This window comes from Carex rostrata, chromosome 35 (genome assembly GCF_964058835.1).
Source record: "Carex rostrata chromosome 35, lpCarRost1.2, whole genome shotgun sequence".
Lineage (NCBI taxonomy): Eukaryota > Viridiplantae > Streptophyta > Magnoliopsida > Poales > Cyperaceae > Carex > Carex rostrata.
This window is the reverse complement of record NC_135952.1, coordinates 4,562,234-4,579,948: the sequence shown is the minus strand read 5'-3', so window position 1 is coordinate 4,579,948 and position 17,715 is coordinate 4,562,234. Positions and strand designations below refer to the sequence as shown.

The following is a 17,715-nucleotide window of genomic DNA, read 5'->3' as shown; positions in this document are numbered from 1 at the left end:
GCTATAGCGGAAGCTATCATACATAGCGTTTTTTCTTTTTCAAATTTTATATTCTATATTTCTACTAATTATCAACATAATCAATACTGGAGAATTGAGGTAACAACTAAATAACAACTAATTTAAGTCAATACTTTTTATCAATTACACAAATAAGAAGGAAAAAAAAAGATCTAAAAAGTAACATTATTTGATAGTTCATACTTCATAGTATTACATATTATAATAGACGAAGAGAAATTAATTTTATAATGTAAATGAAGTCAGTATACATATTTAAATATTTTATATATTATAATAATAATAATCAAAATCAGCTTTCAATTGAAATGAACGATAATACTTTTACAAATGAATACTATACGAAGAGCAATCAAAAGGAACAATTAATATTTGAATATTTTTCTATGTAGAATGAGAGAATAAATCACAAATAAAAACATAAGCATATAGTTTGATTTAGCATGCTTATCGTAGAAGACCATGTAGTATTAGAAATAGAAATAGAAGTACATGAGCCCATATAAATTGCAAAAAAAAAAAGTCCATGTAGCATAGCGGTAGCAATAGCGCGTCACACATAGCGATAATAGCAGTCAGCTATTACAGCTATATATAGCGGTCGTAGCTAAGTTAGCGCACTTTTATCTCATAGCGTAGCGTTTATGGTCCGGAAAAGCTATAGCGCCACTATAGCTAGCTATTTAGAACACTGGTAGTTATACAATGTTCTTCGTGTAAAAGATTGCAGGTTCGAAATTCAAATAAGAGTTCTTAGTGGATATTAAAAACAGTTGGGTGGTTTGATCCCAACTTTACTAAAAAAAATGTGTAGCTAATTATGGCTTTTCGATATTTTTGTTTTATATGATCAAAATCAATTTCAGAAGTTCATAGTAGCTTAAGTGTATCGGAGTAAATTTGTTCGTCTAGCCATAGTGACAACTTAATGATTTGAGAAAGGTTATGTGAGATAAAAATTTCGTGATTCCGGAATAATTCGGGTATAATTTGAAATTATACATTGAGTCCATACCAAATATCTTAGTCCGAAAAGAGAGCAAAAAAAAATCGAGAATAATTCGTAAAATTCAGAATTTTTTTTTATAAAATTTGCTAATTATTCACGAATAAATTGGGAAAAGTTCGGAAAACCGAATATGAATATTTTCACTATGAGCTGGTTGATTAATTACGGGAAATTTTACAAAGTATCATTCTTTTTCAAAACATAGAACAAAATACCCTCATTCCAAAATTCTTAACAAAATACTCTTGTGGACCCCACTTGTTCCCTCTCCTTCCCTCTCTCTTCCTTCTCCCTATTTACTCTCATCTATTATTTGCTTATGTAAAATATACAATTGTGAATTTAATAAAGTTTTGAATATTTTTTTTATTTTTTATGCGTATAAATGATTTGGAATAAAAAAAAATTAAGTGTGAAATTTTATTTGTTGAAATCATTAGTATATCATTAGTATATATGTAGAATATTTCCAACCTATGAGTCTTTTAAAAAATTACTATAAGACATGGTATTAACTTATTTTATAAAAAAAATAGTATCTAACATATAGATGTTTTTAACGTACACATTTTATCTAATTTATTCGGTATAAAATTTTATATTCTTAGTTTTCACAAATTTGTGAATTTTATCACATCACATATTAAGAAAATTTAGCGAGCTACTTATGCTTCAATAAAAAATATACTAATTATGTATATGATATAATCTTAAGAAATTAAGAAATAAATAACCAATGCAAAAAATATTGAGTTCGAATACTATAACAATGAGTGGTGTAGATGGTTTGGAATACATTTTTTACACCTTTGAAGTATATATCTAGTCCGAATAATTACCAGATTCTACAAAGTTTAGTTTTTAATTTTTCACTATAATGTATTTACTGGAGAGTCATATTGCTTGCATTGTAACTGATTCAAAGCTGCTGAAATTATTTCTTGCATTGGTAATTTATATTCTTAATTTCTTAATATTATATCATATACATAATTAGTATATTTTTATTGAAGAAGTATCTCACTAAATTATTCTTAACATGTGATTGATAAAATTCTTATAATTGTGAAAGCCAGGAATATAAAATTTTATACCAAATAAACTAGATAAAATATCCTATGTTAAAAATATTTATATATTAAATTTTATAAAATAAGTTAATACCATGTCTTATTATAACTTTTAAAAAGACCCATATATATATTCTTCAAACCAAAAAAAAAAAATTCTACATATACACTAATACAGTAATACTATACTTTCTGATTTTAGCAAATAAAATTTCACACTTACTTTTTTCTTCTAAATCATTTATACAAATAAAAAAAGAAAAGTTATTGAAAACTTAAATAAAATCACAACTGTATATTTTTACATTAGCAAATAATAGATGAAAGTAAATAGGGAGAAGGAAGAGCGAGGGAAAGAGAGGGAACAAATAGGGTCCACAAGGACATTTTGTTAAGAATTTTGAAAGAAAGGTATTTTGTTCTATATTTTGAAAAAGAAAGACACTTTGTAAAATTTTCCGATTAATTACAGGATAAGTGAAGTAAATTGTGGCCTAAATAATAATGAGTGCATAGTGATGGATGGTTTATTAATTTACCTATAAGTGGGGATAGCTAGATAATTAATTAATTAATTAATTAATTAATATGAAGACGGAAGGAAAGGGTATGGTATGGTTACGACCTAAAGAGAAGGTTCGATCAGTTTGTTAAATATAAATATATTGTTTGGAGATTAATTATTGTTGAAGTTGTTATAGTTCCTAACTTACCCGCCCACATGAATCTTTTGTCACTATTGAATTAAATTGCCTCAACTATATATCAACAAGCAAATTATAATGTGATTGAATAAAAAGAGCAATAATTAATTTGTTGAAATGTTGTTATTTATAGAAAAAAAAAAATAGAACATAAACAAACATGCATGCATACGCTAAAGTGTGATTGAATAAAAGAGAAGTGAGTGAATGAATGAATTAATTGGGAGGAAATTAACATGAAGAAAAAAAAAAAGAAGTAGAAGTAAGAAGTAAGAAAAATGAAGATCGGAATTAGCCTGCTAGTCAAGTACTTGACCAATAAGAAATTAAGAATGAAGCTATGCCTATGCATGCTATCACGATGGCTATGACAGTATGACTAATTGACTATGCCTATCATAAAAAACAAAATGACCTACTTTACTTACTTACTTACTTAAGCTAGCTAGAACTAGAAGATAGATAAGAATTAAGCTAATCTGGCAGTTGCAGTGGCAGTGGCAGTTGCAGTTGACAGTCGACGGTCGACAGACACAACACAACACAACACAAGTCGGAAAAGAAAAGCCAACCCGGAACCCGGAACCCGGTGGGAGTGAGTCCATGTCCATCCACTTGCCACTTTGCCAGAAATGAAATGAATCCCACTTCATATTTCACAGTAATAATTAATAATAGAAGAAGTGGAATAGAATAGAATAGAATAGAATAAAGTAGTTAGTTCCTTACCAAACTTGCTCCTCCTCTTCTGTTCTCCTCAGTCCTCCCCTCCCCCTCCCCCTCCCCCTCCCCTAAATAGAATTAGAATTAGAATTAGAATACCCTTCCTCCCTCCCTCCCCTAGTCCCCCCTCTTTCCCTCTTTCTGCTTCTTTGGGAATAAATAAATAAGAATAATGGCAGAGTACCCATGCTGCGGGCCTATGTTCTGGCTCTATGTGCTGATATGCTTTTGCCTGGTGGCCTTCGCTGGAATCATGTCCGGACTCACCCTCGGCCTCATGTCCCTCAGCATCGTCGACCTGGAAGTTCTCGTCAAAGCTGGAAAACCTCAAGACCAGAAATACGCGGGTACAAATTTCAATTCATTCCCAATTCATTCCCAATTCCAATTTTATTCAATTAATTTCATTCAATTTAATTTCAGCGAAGATTTTGCCCGTTGTTAAGAATCATCACCTGCTTCTCTGCACCCTCCTCATCGGCAACGCACTCGCCATGGAGGTACTACTTAATTAATTAATTAATTGCCCTCCTCCTACTACTACTACTACTATACTACTACTACTACTACTACTACTCCAACATGGTCATTCATTTCATTTCATTTCATTTCAGGCTCTTCCTATTTTCCTTGATAAGCTTGTCCCAGCATGGGGAGCAATTCTTATCTCCGTCACTCTTATTCTCGCATTTGGTGAGGTACGTACACCTTCCTTAATCCTTATCTATCTCTTCATTTTACTTTATTGTCACACTTATTCCTTCCTCCAATCCTCCTTCAGATTATTCCTCAATCTATATGTACCCGCTATGGCCTCAAAGTCGGAGCCAAGATGGCACCCTTCGTCCGTGTTCTCGTCATTATCATTTTTCCAATAGCTTATCCTATCAGTAAGGTACAATTTTCAACATTCATCTTTCTAATCCTATTTTCTTTTTCTTTCTTTTTTACTTTAATTAAACTTTTCTCCATATATTTGGTAAAAGAAATTCCAAAAATGATAAAACCAATTCAAAATAGAAAAACAAAATAACCTCACAATTACTTCAATTATACACTGCTCAATATTCTTATTTAGTATACAAAAACCCTTTCTTCTTTAGGCTCTTCAATTATGTACTCTTCTTAAATTCATTTTCATACTTGTCCAGTTACTGGATTTGCTTTTGGGTAAAGACCATGTTATGCTTATGAGAAGATCTGAGCTAAAGACTCTTGTTGATATGCATGGAAATGAGGTTTGTTTCTATCTCTTCTCACCAACACTAAACAAATTATACAATCCAATTCTTCTTATGTTTTAACTTCTCCATCACAATATTTAAGGCGTCAAATTTGTTAATTCACAACTTACCAGTGAGATTTTATATTCATAACATGAGGAAAATGGTATCTTTTTCTAATTTCCTGTTACATGTATATCAAATTTTTGGCCATTGATTTCAAGTTTCATAATAAATGTCTCCACATATGTTCTTCTACAAGATGTATGTTGGTAAAATTGGGTTATAATTGTACACTGTGAAGGAGAAAAGAGAAAAATGTTAAACATTAAGCTGCTGTCTTTTTGTTTTTTCTGAAACATTTTAGGCTGGGAAGGGTGGAGAATTGACCCATGATGAAACTACTATAATTTCAGGAGCTTTGGATTTGACCCAAAAGACAGCCAAAGATTCAATGACACCTATTGTGGAGACATTTTCTCTTGATATAAATGCTAAGATAGACATGTATGTGCTCTTTCAAGATCAACTTGTTTCTAATGAAACAGTATGGTGATTGTGAAGTTTTTATTTTTTTGTTTTTTCTTTTGCCAGGGAAACCATGGGTTTGATAATGAGAAAGGGACACAGTCGTGTGCCTATCTATTCTGGCAGTCCAACAAATATAATTGGGCTTATCTTGGTAAGAATTTTCTGTTATGTTTCAGTTGTGATAAAAGATCCTAATATTGTATAGATCTTAATATGTTAAATTCAAGGAGAAAAAGACATATTGTATAGATCTGCTTGATGTTTAAAATTTAGCTATATAGTGAGTCAGTGACTATGTACTAAGATTGCAATCATCTGATGACTCTTTAAAGGTAAAAAATTTGATCACTTGCCGACCGGAGGACGAGATCCCTATCAGAAATGTCACCATTAGGACAATTCCACGGTACTTGAAGTTTTTGTTGCTAACTTAATGCTATAATTTTTTTTTTCGATTGATATTCTGCACTGGTAGATGTTAGTTAGTAGTTGCTACCATATTTGTCTGTACTGACTAATAAAAAAATGTGTTGGTATTCAGGGTATATGATGATCTTCCCCTCTATGACATTCTAAACGAGTTTCAGAAAGGCCACAGCCATATGGCCGTTGTAGTTAAACGCAGTAAATTGGCTGTGGGTCCCACTGAAAATAATATCCAAAGTAATCGAAGCGGAAATCACACCCCAGTCAATGGCAATGGTATGATAAACCCTGGAAATAGTCCTCTTGGCAGCAGGAGTAATATTAATATTAATAATATTAATGGGGGTGATGCAACACGTCAGCAGCAAATGAGAAGGGGGGGTCGTCAGAGCAAAAATATTCTAGACATAAGCAATACTGATGCACTTCCAAGCTACAATTTGGACGAGGAGGTCGTTGGTATCATAACCATGGAAGATGTCATGGAAGAGCTATTACAGGTTTTTATATCTGTTTGTTTTGAACTTTGTTGTTTTTTAGCAAAGAGCCCCCTGATTTTCTTCATTTTGCAAAGAGCACCTGAAATGTCTCATGATTGCCAAAAGTTATCAAACTTGGTGTTATGTAAAGTAGGTTGATCATGTCATCAAGTAATAGATTGAGTCGATAAGTGCTGCTTGAAACCACATAAAAATCTAACATTACATTTGTATTCTTTTCATTAGGGTTCATTTCTACTTTGTTTATTAGAATTTCTCTGCCTAAATAGAGGAAATTTTGAACAATGAAACCATTGTCACTCAATATATTTGGTGAGGACAGGATTGATTGTTTTCATGTGTAGCTGAGCAAACTTGATATTTTTTTGGAGAAATGAAGTACTAGTTCTAATAATAGTTCTGCAAATGAAGTAATTCTGGTGCTTTTGCAAAATATGATTTAAATTCTAATGGATGTGAGGATTGGGTAACAATAACGATGCTTTTTAAATTATTCTATTTTGTAGGAGGAGATATTAGATGAGACTGACGAGTATGTTGACGTGCACAACAAGTAAGCAAGATATATAATTTCTGCTGCTCTCCTTTTGCACTGAATGAATTAACCTAACTAATGCATCTATATTTTGATACATCTGATATTTTATAGGATACATATAAATATGTTGCCGCCAAAGAAGTTATCAGCAAGATCAGCAGGGACTACGCCTCTTTCCCAACTGATTCGCAAATCTCCATCAGCTTCTCCTTTCTCTCCTAATCACACTATTACTAACAATAATGACAATTCTAACAACAATACTAATAGTAGCATTTTACATTCTCCGCCAAGTAGAACATTTAGTCTAAAGAAGTCTCTTCCAAGTTCCCCTGCAAGAAATTCTCTTTCTGGTCAAAGCTCTCCCTTGACTCAAAAGGTACCTTCACTATGACTTTGGTCATTGTATTATATTTATATAATCTCTTGTCATGTTGCCTTTGATATAGTCTCCTTTGACTAAATTGACTTGAATTGTACATGCAGCACCAATTATCAACAGAAATGATAAACAAAAGGTTGAATAATAGTATGTGCTAGCTAGCTCTCTAAATAGTTCCCAATACAATACAAATCAAAGAACATATATATAGAGAGTCAGTCCGTCTGTAGTCTGTAGTCTGTAGTCTGTAGGCTGTAGCATATACTATACAAATGTGTTGCTTCAATTAAACATTGTTTTGGAGTTTGTTATATTATTCATATTCTTATTTTGTTTAGTTGTTTCTCAAAAGGAAAATACTGTTGATAGATTTGTTCATGCAGGTATCGAAAAAACCTTATGAGAAGCTTCAAAAAAGTGGAGATCCTAGCTAACAAATGGCAGACTAGAAAAATGATATCTTTCTTGTGGGGGGGTGTATTGGAGTGAGTTTAAGGTTATATATATATATGGATAAAGAGAACTGCCAACTTTGTTATTGTTTTTATTCCTTGTGTATATAAGTAGATCCAAAATGCAATTTATCTTCCTCAAGACATGTCATTTAAGATGTGTAATAGGAGATAAAAATAAATAAATAAATAATATATGCAAGTGTATATAGAAGTACTGAGACATTTTGGTAGTGCTTAAACAAACACGAACATTTATTTATCTTTTGGATTCAAATTATGTGAAGAGATGTAGCAATTATCTATTATCTTATGGTTGTGAAGAAAAGTTAATTTATGAAGAATTTTAATTAGCAATGAGGCCATTAAAAAGCTATTCTAGTATTAGGTTGGATCCTATTCCTATTGTACTGCTACAGGTTTCTGTGGAATTGTTTGCAGCAATATGTGTTTTGTGGTGGTGCGATAAACCCGGTTGTTTATTAAGAAGTTGATTAACTTATGGAGAGCAAGTTGCTTGCAAGGCTCTAAAAAACTTAATTTTGCAGAATTACCGTTGATGCTGACACAATATTCTATATATATATATATATATATATATATATATATAGTTGTTGTTGGCTTGTTGCCAATGCTAATGTTATGTTGTATTGCATTGTGAATTGTATGTATCATTGTATCCTCATTCCTCTTGTGGTTTCTTTCTGACGCTACTGGATGGAACTGGACATGTCAATTTGTCTGATTTGATCGGTTTCTAGATGGTCATGGACCCTACCGTTTAAGCTCTGATTGAAGTGAAATGACACCTGTAAAATAGTATCCTTTGGTTTTTGTTTTTTAGACAATTAATTAAAACAGTCACAAAAATCTCTATAAAATAATAATAATAATAATAATAATAATAATAATAATAATAATCATGATGATAATGTTGCCTATGTTGACCACGACTTGAGGACCACTTTTGAGCGAGAGGTCATACACTTTAACACTGGTGTACGTTGCTACGATGGATCAGAAATTATTTTTGACCAAGTATCCTTTGGTTTTTAAAACCGAAGACTTAAGGTTCCTGGATTGAAGGCTCTTGCTTTGGCCTTTGTGACATATATATATGTCGCTGTGCACCTAAATAAATAAATTAAACTCCAAGTTATTATAAATTGATATGAACTATTCATAAATCATAATTAATTACAAGGATAATTAATAGAACAATTAATAAAATTAGTTGAATTAATTATTAATTCCTGCAGTGCATATATATTTAATTTGAGTAGAAGAAGAATTACATGTGTACCAACCACAAAAGATCCTAGATTAATTGTTGACTAGAAGAAGAAAGACATGTACAAGTCTTCTAGATGAGATGGATCATATATACTTATTTTCATCCATGTCTTGAGACTTGAGGTTGAGGTTGAGGTTTTAGGGAATTATATATCGAGTTATAGAGATCGAAGCAAAGAAGTATATATATTAAATATATCTTCTCCTTTCCACAATTCCACCGATTGATTGATTTCTTACCATATCTCCGTGTCAACAAAAGTACAATAAAACCTCTCAAGTCTCAACTATATATTATTGATATCTACTCTAATCTAATCTCTATCTCTATCTCTATCTCTTAATATAGATAGATATATGCATATGCATGTTGCTCCAACCAAATCCAAATCCAAATCCGGAAGAGAGCAGTACTCTCAAACATCCTGTCAACAAAATGGAAACAACACGCATATCAATATCGTCATCATCAGACAGAGCAAAAGAAATAGCAAAGAGCAAAGAGGAGATGTTGAGTCTGTTGCACGACATGCCGGAATCAGAGTACGAGTTGTCTCTAACGGATATTGTGGAGAAAAAATCATCAGGTGGTGATTATGATGAGAAGGAGAAGGAGAAAGAGAAAGAGAAAGAGAAGAATTTGCATAAAGGGATATTGAAGGCGGAGCGAAAGAGGTCGAATAGCGGCAAAAGCCTTCGTTGCAGCAGTGATGGTGTCCTTCTCAATTTCTTCACGCCAACTTCATTGACACGGAGTTTAACAACACCAAGACCCAGCAAGACATGTAAAATCATGCAGATGCCTCCCACTCCCACAACTCCAACTAATTCTATCAATTACAGTACTAACAGGTACCAATATCAATATCAATACTTAATAGGCTAAGATATATATCATGCTCAATTGGGAAGGAATTTTGAGGTTCTTAATTTATTTTACTGTGGCAAACTATTTAATTGATTTATTATTGAAAATTGCGTCAGAGGAGATCATTAATTAAATTAAATTAAATATATGTAGGCATGTAGCTAGCTGAAACGTAGTAGGTCTAGCCCTTGTTCGTAATTTCAAGAAAACATTATTAATTAATTAAATTTGTTTGTTTGTTTGTTTGTTTACCAAACAGGCAAACATTAATAATTAATTAAATCAGTAGCACAGATTGGAGGCCAGGTCACGTCCTAGCTTCATTGTTTTTCTTTGACTTGAACTTGAAGTTATCATTTCTATTGGATTCCATTAACTTACTTGCTAACTACCTATTCCAAAATAATCTAAATTAATTAATTAATTAATTAAGAATATATATATATATATATATATGATATGTTAATTGCAGAGAGAATGAAAGAATATTGAAGTTCATGGGATGCTGGTCGTTGCTGTGGGACCGGCGGGGGAACAAGTCTAAAAGACAAAACCAACACCAACCCCAACCCCAATTTTCCCAATTTCAATTTCATAACAAAGCAGAAGAAAATTCAAAAGGCACCAAAAAAAAGTAGCTAGTAATAAATACTACTTACTAGTTACTACTGGCGGTTCGGCTGGATCTTCTGTGGCCCTCAATTGACTACTCAAAGTTTTGGAGGAGACAGGTGTTGAAAGTTTTTGTTTCTGTATTAATTTATATTATTAAGAAAATGGTGCAAGTCTTTTTGTAACACGTAATGAATGTATAATTTAATTAATGAAGATTTGGAAGCTTGATTCAGGGCTACGTCACGTGAGAGTTGCAAATATCTTACCAATCACATGATACAATTTTTATTTTATTTTATTTTATTTTATTTTTATAATAATTCAGAGACAAGATGGACATTTTCTTAAGAAATGTCAAATGTGCATGCAGTTCACGAGGATTCAAAGATAAGAAAAGGAAAATAAAAATTCGGAGATTATTGGAAGAGCTTAATTATTATTTGACTATGCAAATTAAGAGTTGGAATCTAAATCCTTTAAAAAAGAGAAAGAAACCCAAAAATCTTACAATTTTTTTTTCCATTGACGTACAATCAATTAATTAGAATAGTAAATAATAAATTCATTTAATTTCCCAGCCACATCTTAAATTAAGTCGAGACAGAGACAGAGACCGAGACAGAGACAGAGACAGAGACAGTCAAATTAAGTCTGACAGTGGGTCATTCCTGGATGCCCTGCAATGAATTGCATGACAAATAAATTAATAAATGAATATATGAATTTGCAAGAGATTTTGCAGTAGAATATATATAAATATAATTAAGGCAAGGCAAGGAAAGGAAAGAATGAATGAATGAGGTAATATATATACATAATCCATGAGTTCAATGTATTGATGGGGTTGGCAGAGCGTTGAGTCTCTCTTGCTAACATGACTCCATCTCCTAAGCTGCTCACCTTCCCACTGGCAACAAGCGCTGCCCCCGCATTCAGAATCTAAATATATACATATATATATATATATAACATAACATCATGCAAATATGACTCCATATGGCCATTCATTCATTAAATTATAGCTAGGCCTAGCTAGGCAACTTAACTTACAACAGCATCACTAACGGCCCCCTTTTCACCAGAAAGCACATCTCTCAGAATGTTTGCATTTACTGAGGCACCTCCTCCTCTCAGGCACTCAATCTTGCACCGAGGAATGCCAAATTCAACTTCACATGCAATTCAAACTATATTATTTATTTATTTATTTAATTAATTACCCATGCACCTTTTTTATTTACTTGTTTCTTATTAATTCTTATATACATAAAATAACAAAAAAAAATTATGCTTACGCGGATCATAGTACAACTTCTCTATCTTTTTAGGAGTAACATCAAGATAATATCCAGGTCCTGTAATATATTTTCGAGTTAAATAACCACCATCATTCATCAAATATTAAATTAAATTAAAGTTTTCTGAAAACAGAAAAAAATAATTTACAAGGAAATTAATAATATAATTGCTTAATTAGCATATATACCCAGGGGACTTATCTCGTCCAATCCCTTCGAATGAACGACAAGTGCTCGTTTCATTCCAAACCTTTGTGCTGCTTTAGCCATTGTCATCACCTATAATTTAATGATGTCCTCCTTTTAATTTGGTACATTTACTTGATAATGATGTCCTCCTTTTACTGTTGTGTGGAAAGGGTATCAGAAAAAAAGAAGAAGAAGAAGAGCAAATCGATCATGTCTAACAATGGGGATCTCGGGAGAACGGTACTGACAAGATGGTACGCTTGATACTACCAATTTATTTTTGTGGGTCATATATATATAAGAAGAAGAAGATAGATATATATTTAAAATAAATAAATTTAAGAAAGCTTACAATGGCTTGGTCATACACACCAATAACAGCAAATGGAACTCTTGCAGGATTTAACAAAGGGCCAAGAATGTTAAACACCGTCTTTACTTTGAGTGTCTTTCTGACCTGCCTCACAATCTTCATTGCTGCATGGTACTTCTCTGCCATCATGAACCCGATTCGCGCCTTCTTTACGCATTTCTTCACATCCTTTATTAAATATATATATATATATATATATATATATATATCATCACATCACTTATTAATTTAATTTAATTTAATTTAATTCTGTCAACTGATCGATCTCAGATCTGATCTGGTAAATCAAATCAAATCAAATCAAAGGTAACAAACATAGCATTAATTAGCCCATCTTTTTGTAATAAATTCCTATTTCAATTGGATGAATGAATGAATTAGTCAGTCCCCACTCCCCAACAAGAAATTAGTAAATCTACCACATATATATCATATAAAGAAAATTAAATTTAGTTATTTCAGGGGCAAATTAATTAAATTAAGGTAAAATGTGAAATTAATTAATTAGTTACGTACCTCAGGTCCTAAGTGTATATTCACCCCCAAAGCTTCCAACACGTCAGCGCTCCCGCAAGCAGAAGAACTCGAGCGGCTACCTTGCTGCAACAATTCCTCTAATTATATATACATAATTAAGAATGAAATAACTTAAAAGGAGTTGAAAATGGCAGCAGTACCTTTGCAACATTTGCACCAGCAGCTGCTGCCAAGATGGCAGCTCCGGTTGATATATTGACGGTGTTTGCGCCATCACCACCAGTCCCCACAATGTCCACTGCATCATCATCATCCAGCCCCTCCACTTTTATGCAACTTTTCATCATACCCCTGGCCAATCCTACAATCTGCATGCATGCAAAATTAATCCTACAAATAATCAATACATAATTTAAGTTTAATTAATTAATTAATTACCTCTTCAAGGGTCTCTCCTTTGGTGCTAAGAAGAACGAGAAAAGCACTGATAAGCGCCTCATCTGCCTCTTGGAGCAGCATTAAGTCTACTGAGGCCTCAGCCTCTACTTGTGTCAGATCACGTCCACTTAGCAACCACTCTATCAACTAATTAATTAATTCACAAAATACATATATGAAATTATGAATCATATATACTATACTAATTACTAATTAAATTCAATTCAATTCAATTCAATTCAATTACCTCTTCGAAGGATGATGCGGGTGAAAGGCTACTGGAATGAAATTTTTTTGGTTGAACGGTGACCATTGTTCTCCATCTGAGAGATCCTACAAACTTGTCATTCAATTTTGATCTGAACCTAATTTTGGGAAGATCAATAAGATGCTTCTTCACAGAAGAAGGGAATGAAAGTAGGCGTAATTGCACTGCTGCTGCCGCCATGACTCAACAAGCTCCCTCACTGCGCGCTTCACAGAAGAAGGGAAAACATTTTTGGATCGAGAGGAGTGAGTGTGTGTATATATTAATGAGCAATAAATATTCATTCTCCAACTACTTTTGTTAGCTGTGTTACACTTAATTAACCATTAAAATACGTTAATAAATTTCAGCAAATTCCAATAAAATCTAGACCTTCGAAACACGTATATATATATATATATATGTAAAATAAATGTGCACGTTTTAATGTTTTATTTAGTAAATAATAAAATAATTATTATGTTAGCATTACTCGTTATTTACTTGTTATCGTTTCATTATTTGACAATCATAATGAATAAGAGTGGGATACGGATAAGAACAATTTATAACGTCGGTACATGTGTATGAAAATACTTCACCCGATACCTATTGATACGTACCCCTACCCCCTTGAATTCGCATCCTCTGAGCTAGGTTTCTCAAACTTTGCATGACTTTTTAGGAAAATTTCGACCGTTCAAATACGCTAATGCACGAATCTTAAAAGCATAAATAATACTTGCCCCGGACAGGTTAGGTTAGGTGAGGTCACGCAAAAATTGAGATATATCAAAGGATGTGTAGAATTCATTCCATTAGGCCCGCCTGGGTACGTAGCTCCGCCCCTGGTGCTCGATCGGCGTACTGAAGTTTTACAAAGGGTCCTTCCTATATATATTTCATTTTCAAAAGTTTATTTATTGTCATGCTTGTTCAATGAAAAGTTACGAGAAACTCGTGATCAAATGCATTTCTTGTGTTTCTTCTTGTTATATACATAATATTCTCAAAATATATGAGAGAAAAAAGTATGATTATATTTCAGTAACTTTAAACCTAGATTTTTTTTTTTTAAATTACATATATTGATCGTTTAACAAGATATTTGAGTAAACCAAAATACTTGCCAATTTTTCCGGCTTTCATTAAAAATATCCAAACCGTAATCTAAATTTACCGTTTGGATTAAAAATTTCAAATCGTGAATTTAGGTCAAGGTTTGAGGATTGTTGTTTTTGTTTTTTAGACGAATTCAAATTTTTGGATATATATTATTTTATTTTATGATTCTTTTTTATTTAAGACCCTAAAAATTTAATAGTCGATAGTCCTAAATTATTTTTTATTACAAAAAAATCTAATTAAATATATTTTATTTTGTGGTTATTTTTCACCGAAGACCTTAGAACTTTAATCGTCGATAGCTCTAAATTATTTTTTATTACAACGAAGTCCAATTAGATATATATTATTTTATTTTGTGGTTATTTTTCACCGAAGACTAGAGAAATTTAATTGCCGATAATCTTAAATTAATTTTTTTATAAAGAAATTCAATTAGATATATTTTATTTTATTTTGTGATTGTTTTTCACCGAAGTCCTTAGAAGTTTAATTGCCAATAACCACAAAATAAAATATAATATATCTAATTAGACTTCTTTGTAATAAAAATTAATTTAGGGTTATCGGCAATTAAATTTTTAGTGCCTTTTAACATTTAATTTAGAGCGTTATTGTGAGCTTGGTTGTAACTACTTTGATAACAAGCCGAAATTTTTAAATCTACCATAATCCAAAAAAAGATAAACCAAAACAACACGATTTTCTGAAAATTAGAAAAATAGCATGGCCGCATCCTATAGAAGCGGGCACTAATACGTGGGCCGCATCTAGGCAAAGCTGACCAGGATTTTGGGCCACATCTAGGTCCAGCGACCGTGGCCGCATATAGGGGAAGCGTTATTGTGAGCTTGGTTGTAACTACTTTGATAACAAGCCGAAATTTTTAAATCTACCATAATAAAAAAAAAGATAAACCAAAACAACACGATTTTTTGAAAATTAGAAAAATAGCATGGCCGCATCCTATAGAAGCGGGCACTAATACGTGGGCCGCATCTAGGCAAAGCTGACCAGGATTTTGGGCCACATCTAGGTCCAGCGACCGTGACCGCATATAGGGGAAGCGGCTACCCCAGCATTAAACATTTAATTTTTGTTTTCAATGCATCTAAGAAAAGCATTAAAAAGAAAGGGGGAATTTCATTTATACCCCTCAAAAACTTGGAAATGATGTATTCCTCCCATAAAATTCATAATATCATATATATCCTTCTAAACTTAAAAAACTCACAAATTACTCATTTTATGTCTTCTCTATTAAAACTCTCTTTAAATTTAAGAAGTATCCATTTTATCCCTCATTAAATAATTTTTTTAAAAAATGCAGCATATTTTAGAGAAATATCAGTCTTCTAATTAGACAAATTGTTAGGACAAATTGTTCATTTCTCTAACGCTTTACATAGTGCAATTTAGATTGATTGTGTAGAAATTTTTTTAGAAACCATAAATAAAAACAAAAAATTTTACCAAGCCAACTTGATTGTTTTGTTTTTTACAAAAACCATAAGAACCGAGATGCCATTTTGATCCCTTTTTTTGGACCAAATTGTCATTTCGATCCTAGCCATTTTCACAGATTTTGAGAAATAAATTGTTAAAATATCTGGGACTGAATTGCCATTTCGTTCAAAAAAAAAAATTTCGGGACCAAAATAACATTTCGGTTCTTATGATTTTTGTAAAAAAAAAAAGTAATCATATTGGTTTCATAAAAATTCTTTTTCTAATTATGGTTTATAAAAAAAAATTCGATTGTGTAAGTGCCAAAAGTAGAAAAAATACACATTTGCTTCCGGAAACTGTCTAATTAGAAGACCAACATTTTTATAAAACATGCAACTAAATTTTTTTTAATGAAGAATAAATTGATACTTTATAAATTTAAAATGAGTTTTAATATAAAAGACCTTAAAATAGGTGAATTAGTGATTTTTTAAATATATAAGGGTAAATATGATATTATGAATTATAGAGGGTATACATGAAATTTCCCCAAAAAGAAAAGTTTGGAGGCAGATATCTCATTCCTAGATTGTTAATGGGACCCAGCCAGCATTGCAAAAATCTCATCTCCCCTTAGCCTGTAGCCTGTAGCCTGTAGCATGAAGGGTTGAGGATAAGGAGCTCACTTGCTGTCAGTGCTTGGTTGGTTGCAGCTGCACAATTAATTAATTAAGCCATGGAAACTCTCATCTCTCAACTATGCTTTCAACCAAACTCATCATTACCTTTAATCCCTTCCACAATTAACAAACCAAAATCAAGAACCAAACAATCGCAATTGAATGCTAAAAGGAAAAAATCAGGAGGTGGAGGCGGAGGCGGCGCCCCACCCCCACCCCCACCCCCACTTTCTGTTTCCGTCTCTCAACTCAAAAGCAAATTACAAGAAGAAGCAACTCAATTGAATGGTAAAAGTGAGGAAGACAGTGATGAGATACCTGAAAAGGTGTTCGACAGGATGCTGCAGCGCATATCTATCTCGGTCGGGGTACCCATCGGGTCAGGAACGACTCTGATTTATGTGCTTGATAAGCTCACCAAAGCAAACATCTATGAGCCACCACCATGGTTACCATTCTTCATCCTACTTGTTACCTTCGGTTCTGGAGCTCTGGCAATGGCCTATGGAACACTCTCTACCAGCTGGGATCCTGACAAAGAGGGCTCTTTTTTTGGATTTGAACAAATTGAGAAAAACTGGCCAGTTCTTTGGAAGGAGGAGCTCGACAAGAAAAACATGTAAATTGCAGAGGAATGTATGGTGCTTTTTTACTAGTATTTCTTTCTTTCTTTCTTTCTTTTTTTACCTGTTAATTACATGTTATGTTACTCCATACTTCATATATCAATACCTGTATCATGTATCAATGTGATACAATTCTCGTATCCATGCAACATAGATTAGATGTATCATGTATCATGTATGGAAGACCATGTGATGTCATAAATTATCTTTTTTGATGATACAAGTCAATTAGGATGATTACATTTAATTGAATATGTGTAAGATAATAACTTAAATATAATTTCTAAAAACTCTGATGATTAACCAAAAATACTGTAGAATGTACGAGTCATGAGCAAACTTCTATGCATGGGATTTCAGGTTAAAAAGCGTTATTAGGAAGAGGAGGGTTCAAATGCCTCCATATTTTTGTGCCTCCATCATGCCTCCATCTCTCTTCATCATTTTCAAAGTTCAAA

At 32.5% G+C, this 17,715-nt stretch overlaps 4 protein-coding genes across 4 annotated transcripts; 3 read left to right on the top strand and 1 right to left on the bottom strand.

Moving 5' to 3' along the window:
• The first annotated feature begins 3,601 nt into the window (after window positions 1-3,601).
• LOC144549398 (CBS domain protein with a domain protein (DUF21)) lies at window positions 3,602-7,790 on the top strand. The gene is made up of 12 exons (XM_078298115.1): window positions 3,602-3,874; window positions 3,951-4,027; window positions 4,142-4,225; window positions 4,309-4,422; window positions 4,679-4,765; window positions 5,118-5,257; window positions 5,345-5,432; window positions 5,614-5,687; window positions 5,823-6,207; window positions 6,714-6,760; window positions 6,857-7,124; window positions 7,511-7,790. The coding sequence occupies exons 1-12, from the start codon at window positions 3,700-3,702 to the stop codon at window positions 7,559-7,561; spliced, it is 1,590 nt and encodes a 529-aa protein (XP_078154241.1). The 5' UTR covers window positions 3,602-3,699; the 3' UTR covers window positions 7,562-7,790.
• Window positions 7,791-8,979: 1,189 nt separating this feature from the next.
• On the top strand, window positions 8,980-10,598 carry LOC144549592 (uncharacterized). Its single transcript, XM_078298369.1, has 2 exons — window positions 8,980-9,724; window positions 10,213-10,598. The coding sequence occupies exons 1-2, from the start codon at window positions 9,240-9,242 to the stop codon at window positions 10,376-10,378; spliced, it is 651 nt and encodes a 216-aa protein (XP_078154495.1). The 5' UTR covers window positions 8,980-9,239; the 3' UTR covers window positions 10,379-10,598.
• A 386-nt stretch (window positions 10,599-10,984) lies between these two features.
• LOC144549367 (anthranilate phosphoribosyltransferase, chloroplastic-like) lies at window positions 10,985-13,578 on the bottom strand. Its single transcript, XM_078298069.1, has 10 exons — window positions 13,378-13,578; window positions 13,131-13,277; window positions 12,893-13,060; window positions 12,732-12,815; window positions 12,195-12,383; window positions 11,842-11,932; window positions 11,651-11,710; window positions 11,406-11,524; window positions 11,170-11,294; window positions 10,985-11,032 (listed from the first exon to the last, which is right to left on the bottom strand). Exons 1-10 carry the CDS (start codon window positions 13,576-13,578, stop codon window positions 10,996-10,998), a joined length of 1,221 nt encoding a protein of 406 aa, XP_078154195.1. The 3' UTR covers window positions 10,985-10,995.
• A 3,033-nt stretch (window positions 13,579-16,611) lies between these two features.
• On the top strand, window positions 16,612-17,459 carry LOC144549397 (transmembrane protein, putative (DUF3464)). The gene has a single exon (XM_078298114.1). The coding sequence runs from the start codon at window positions 16,688-16,690 to the stop codon at window positions 17,252-17,254; it is 567 nt and encodes a 188-aa protein (XP_078154240.1). The 5' UTR covers window positions 16,612-16,687; the 3' UTR covers window positions 17,255-17,459.
• The last annotated feature ends 256 nt before the right edge of the window (window positions 17,460-17,715 follow it).

Excerpts from the sequence above, each read along its gene's own strand:
- LOC144549398 (XM_078298115.1), top strand. The coding sequence starts at position 3,700 with ATGGCAGAGTACCCATGCTGCGGGCCTATGTTCTGGCTCTATGTGCTG. Across the intron at positions 6,208-6,713 it reads TCATGGAAGAGCTATTACAG|GAGGAGATATTAGATGAGAC; the intron begins GTTTTTATATCT and ends TCTATTTTGTAG. Across the intron at positions 6,761-6,856 it reads TATGTTGACGTGCACAACAA|GATACATATAAATATGTTGC; the intron begins GTAAGCAAGATA and ends GATATTTTATAG.
- LOC144549592 (XM_078298369.1), top strand. The coding sequence starts at position 9,240 with ATGTTGCTCCAACCAAATCCAAATCCAAATCCGGAAGAGAGCAGTACT. Across the intron at positions 9,725-10,212 it reads ATCAATTACAGTACTAACAG|AGAGAATGAAAGAATATTGA; the intron begins GTACCAATATCA and ends TGTTAATTGCAG.
- LOC144549367 (XM_078298069.1), bottom strand. The coding sequence starts at position 13,578 with ATGGCGGCAGCAGCAGTGCAATTACGCCTACTTTCATTCCCTTCTTCT. Across the intron at positions 13,061-13,130 it reads AAGGAGAGACCCTTGAAGAG|ATTGTAGGATTGGCCAGGGG; the intron begins GTAATTAATTAA and ends GCATGCATGCAG. Across the intron at positions 11,711-11,841 it reads GGACGAGATAAGTCCCCTGG|GACCTGGATATTATCTTGAT; the intron begins GTATATATGCTA and ends AATATATTACAG.
- LOC144549397 (XM_078298114.1), top strand. The coding sequence starts at position 16,688 with ATGGAAACTCTCATCTCTCAACTATGCTTTCAACCAAACTCATCATTA.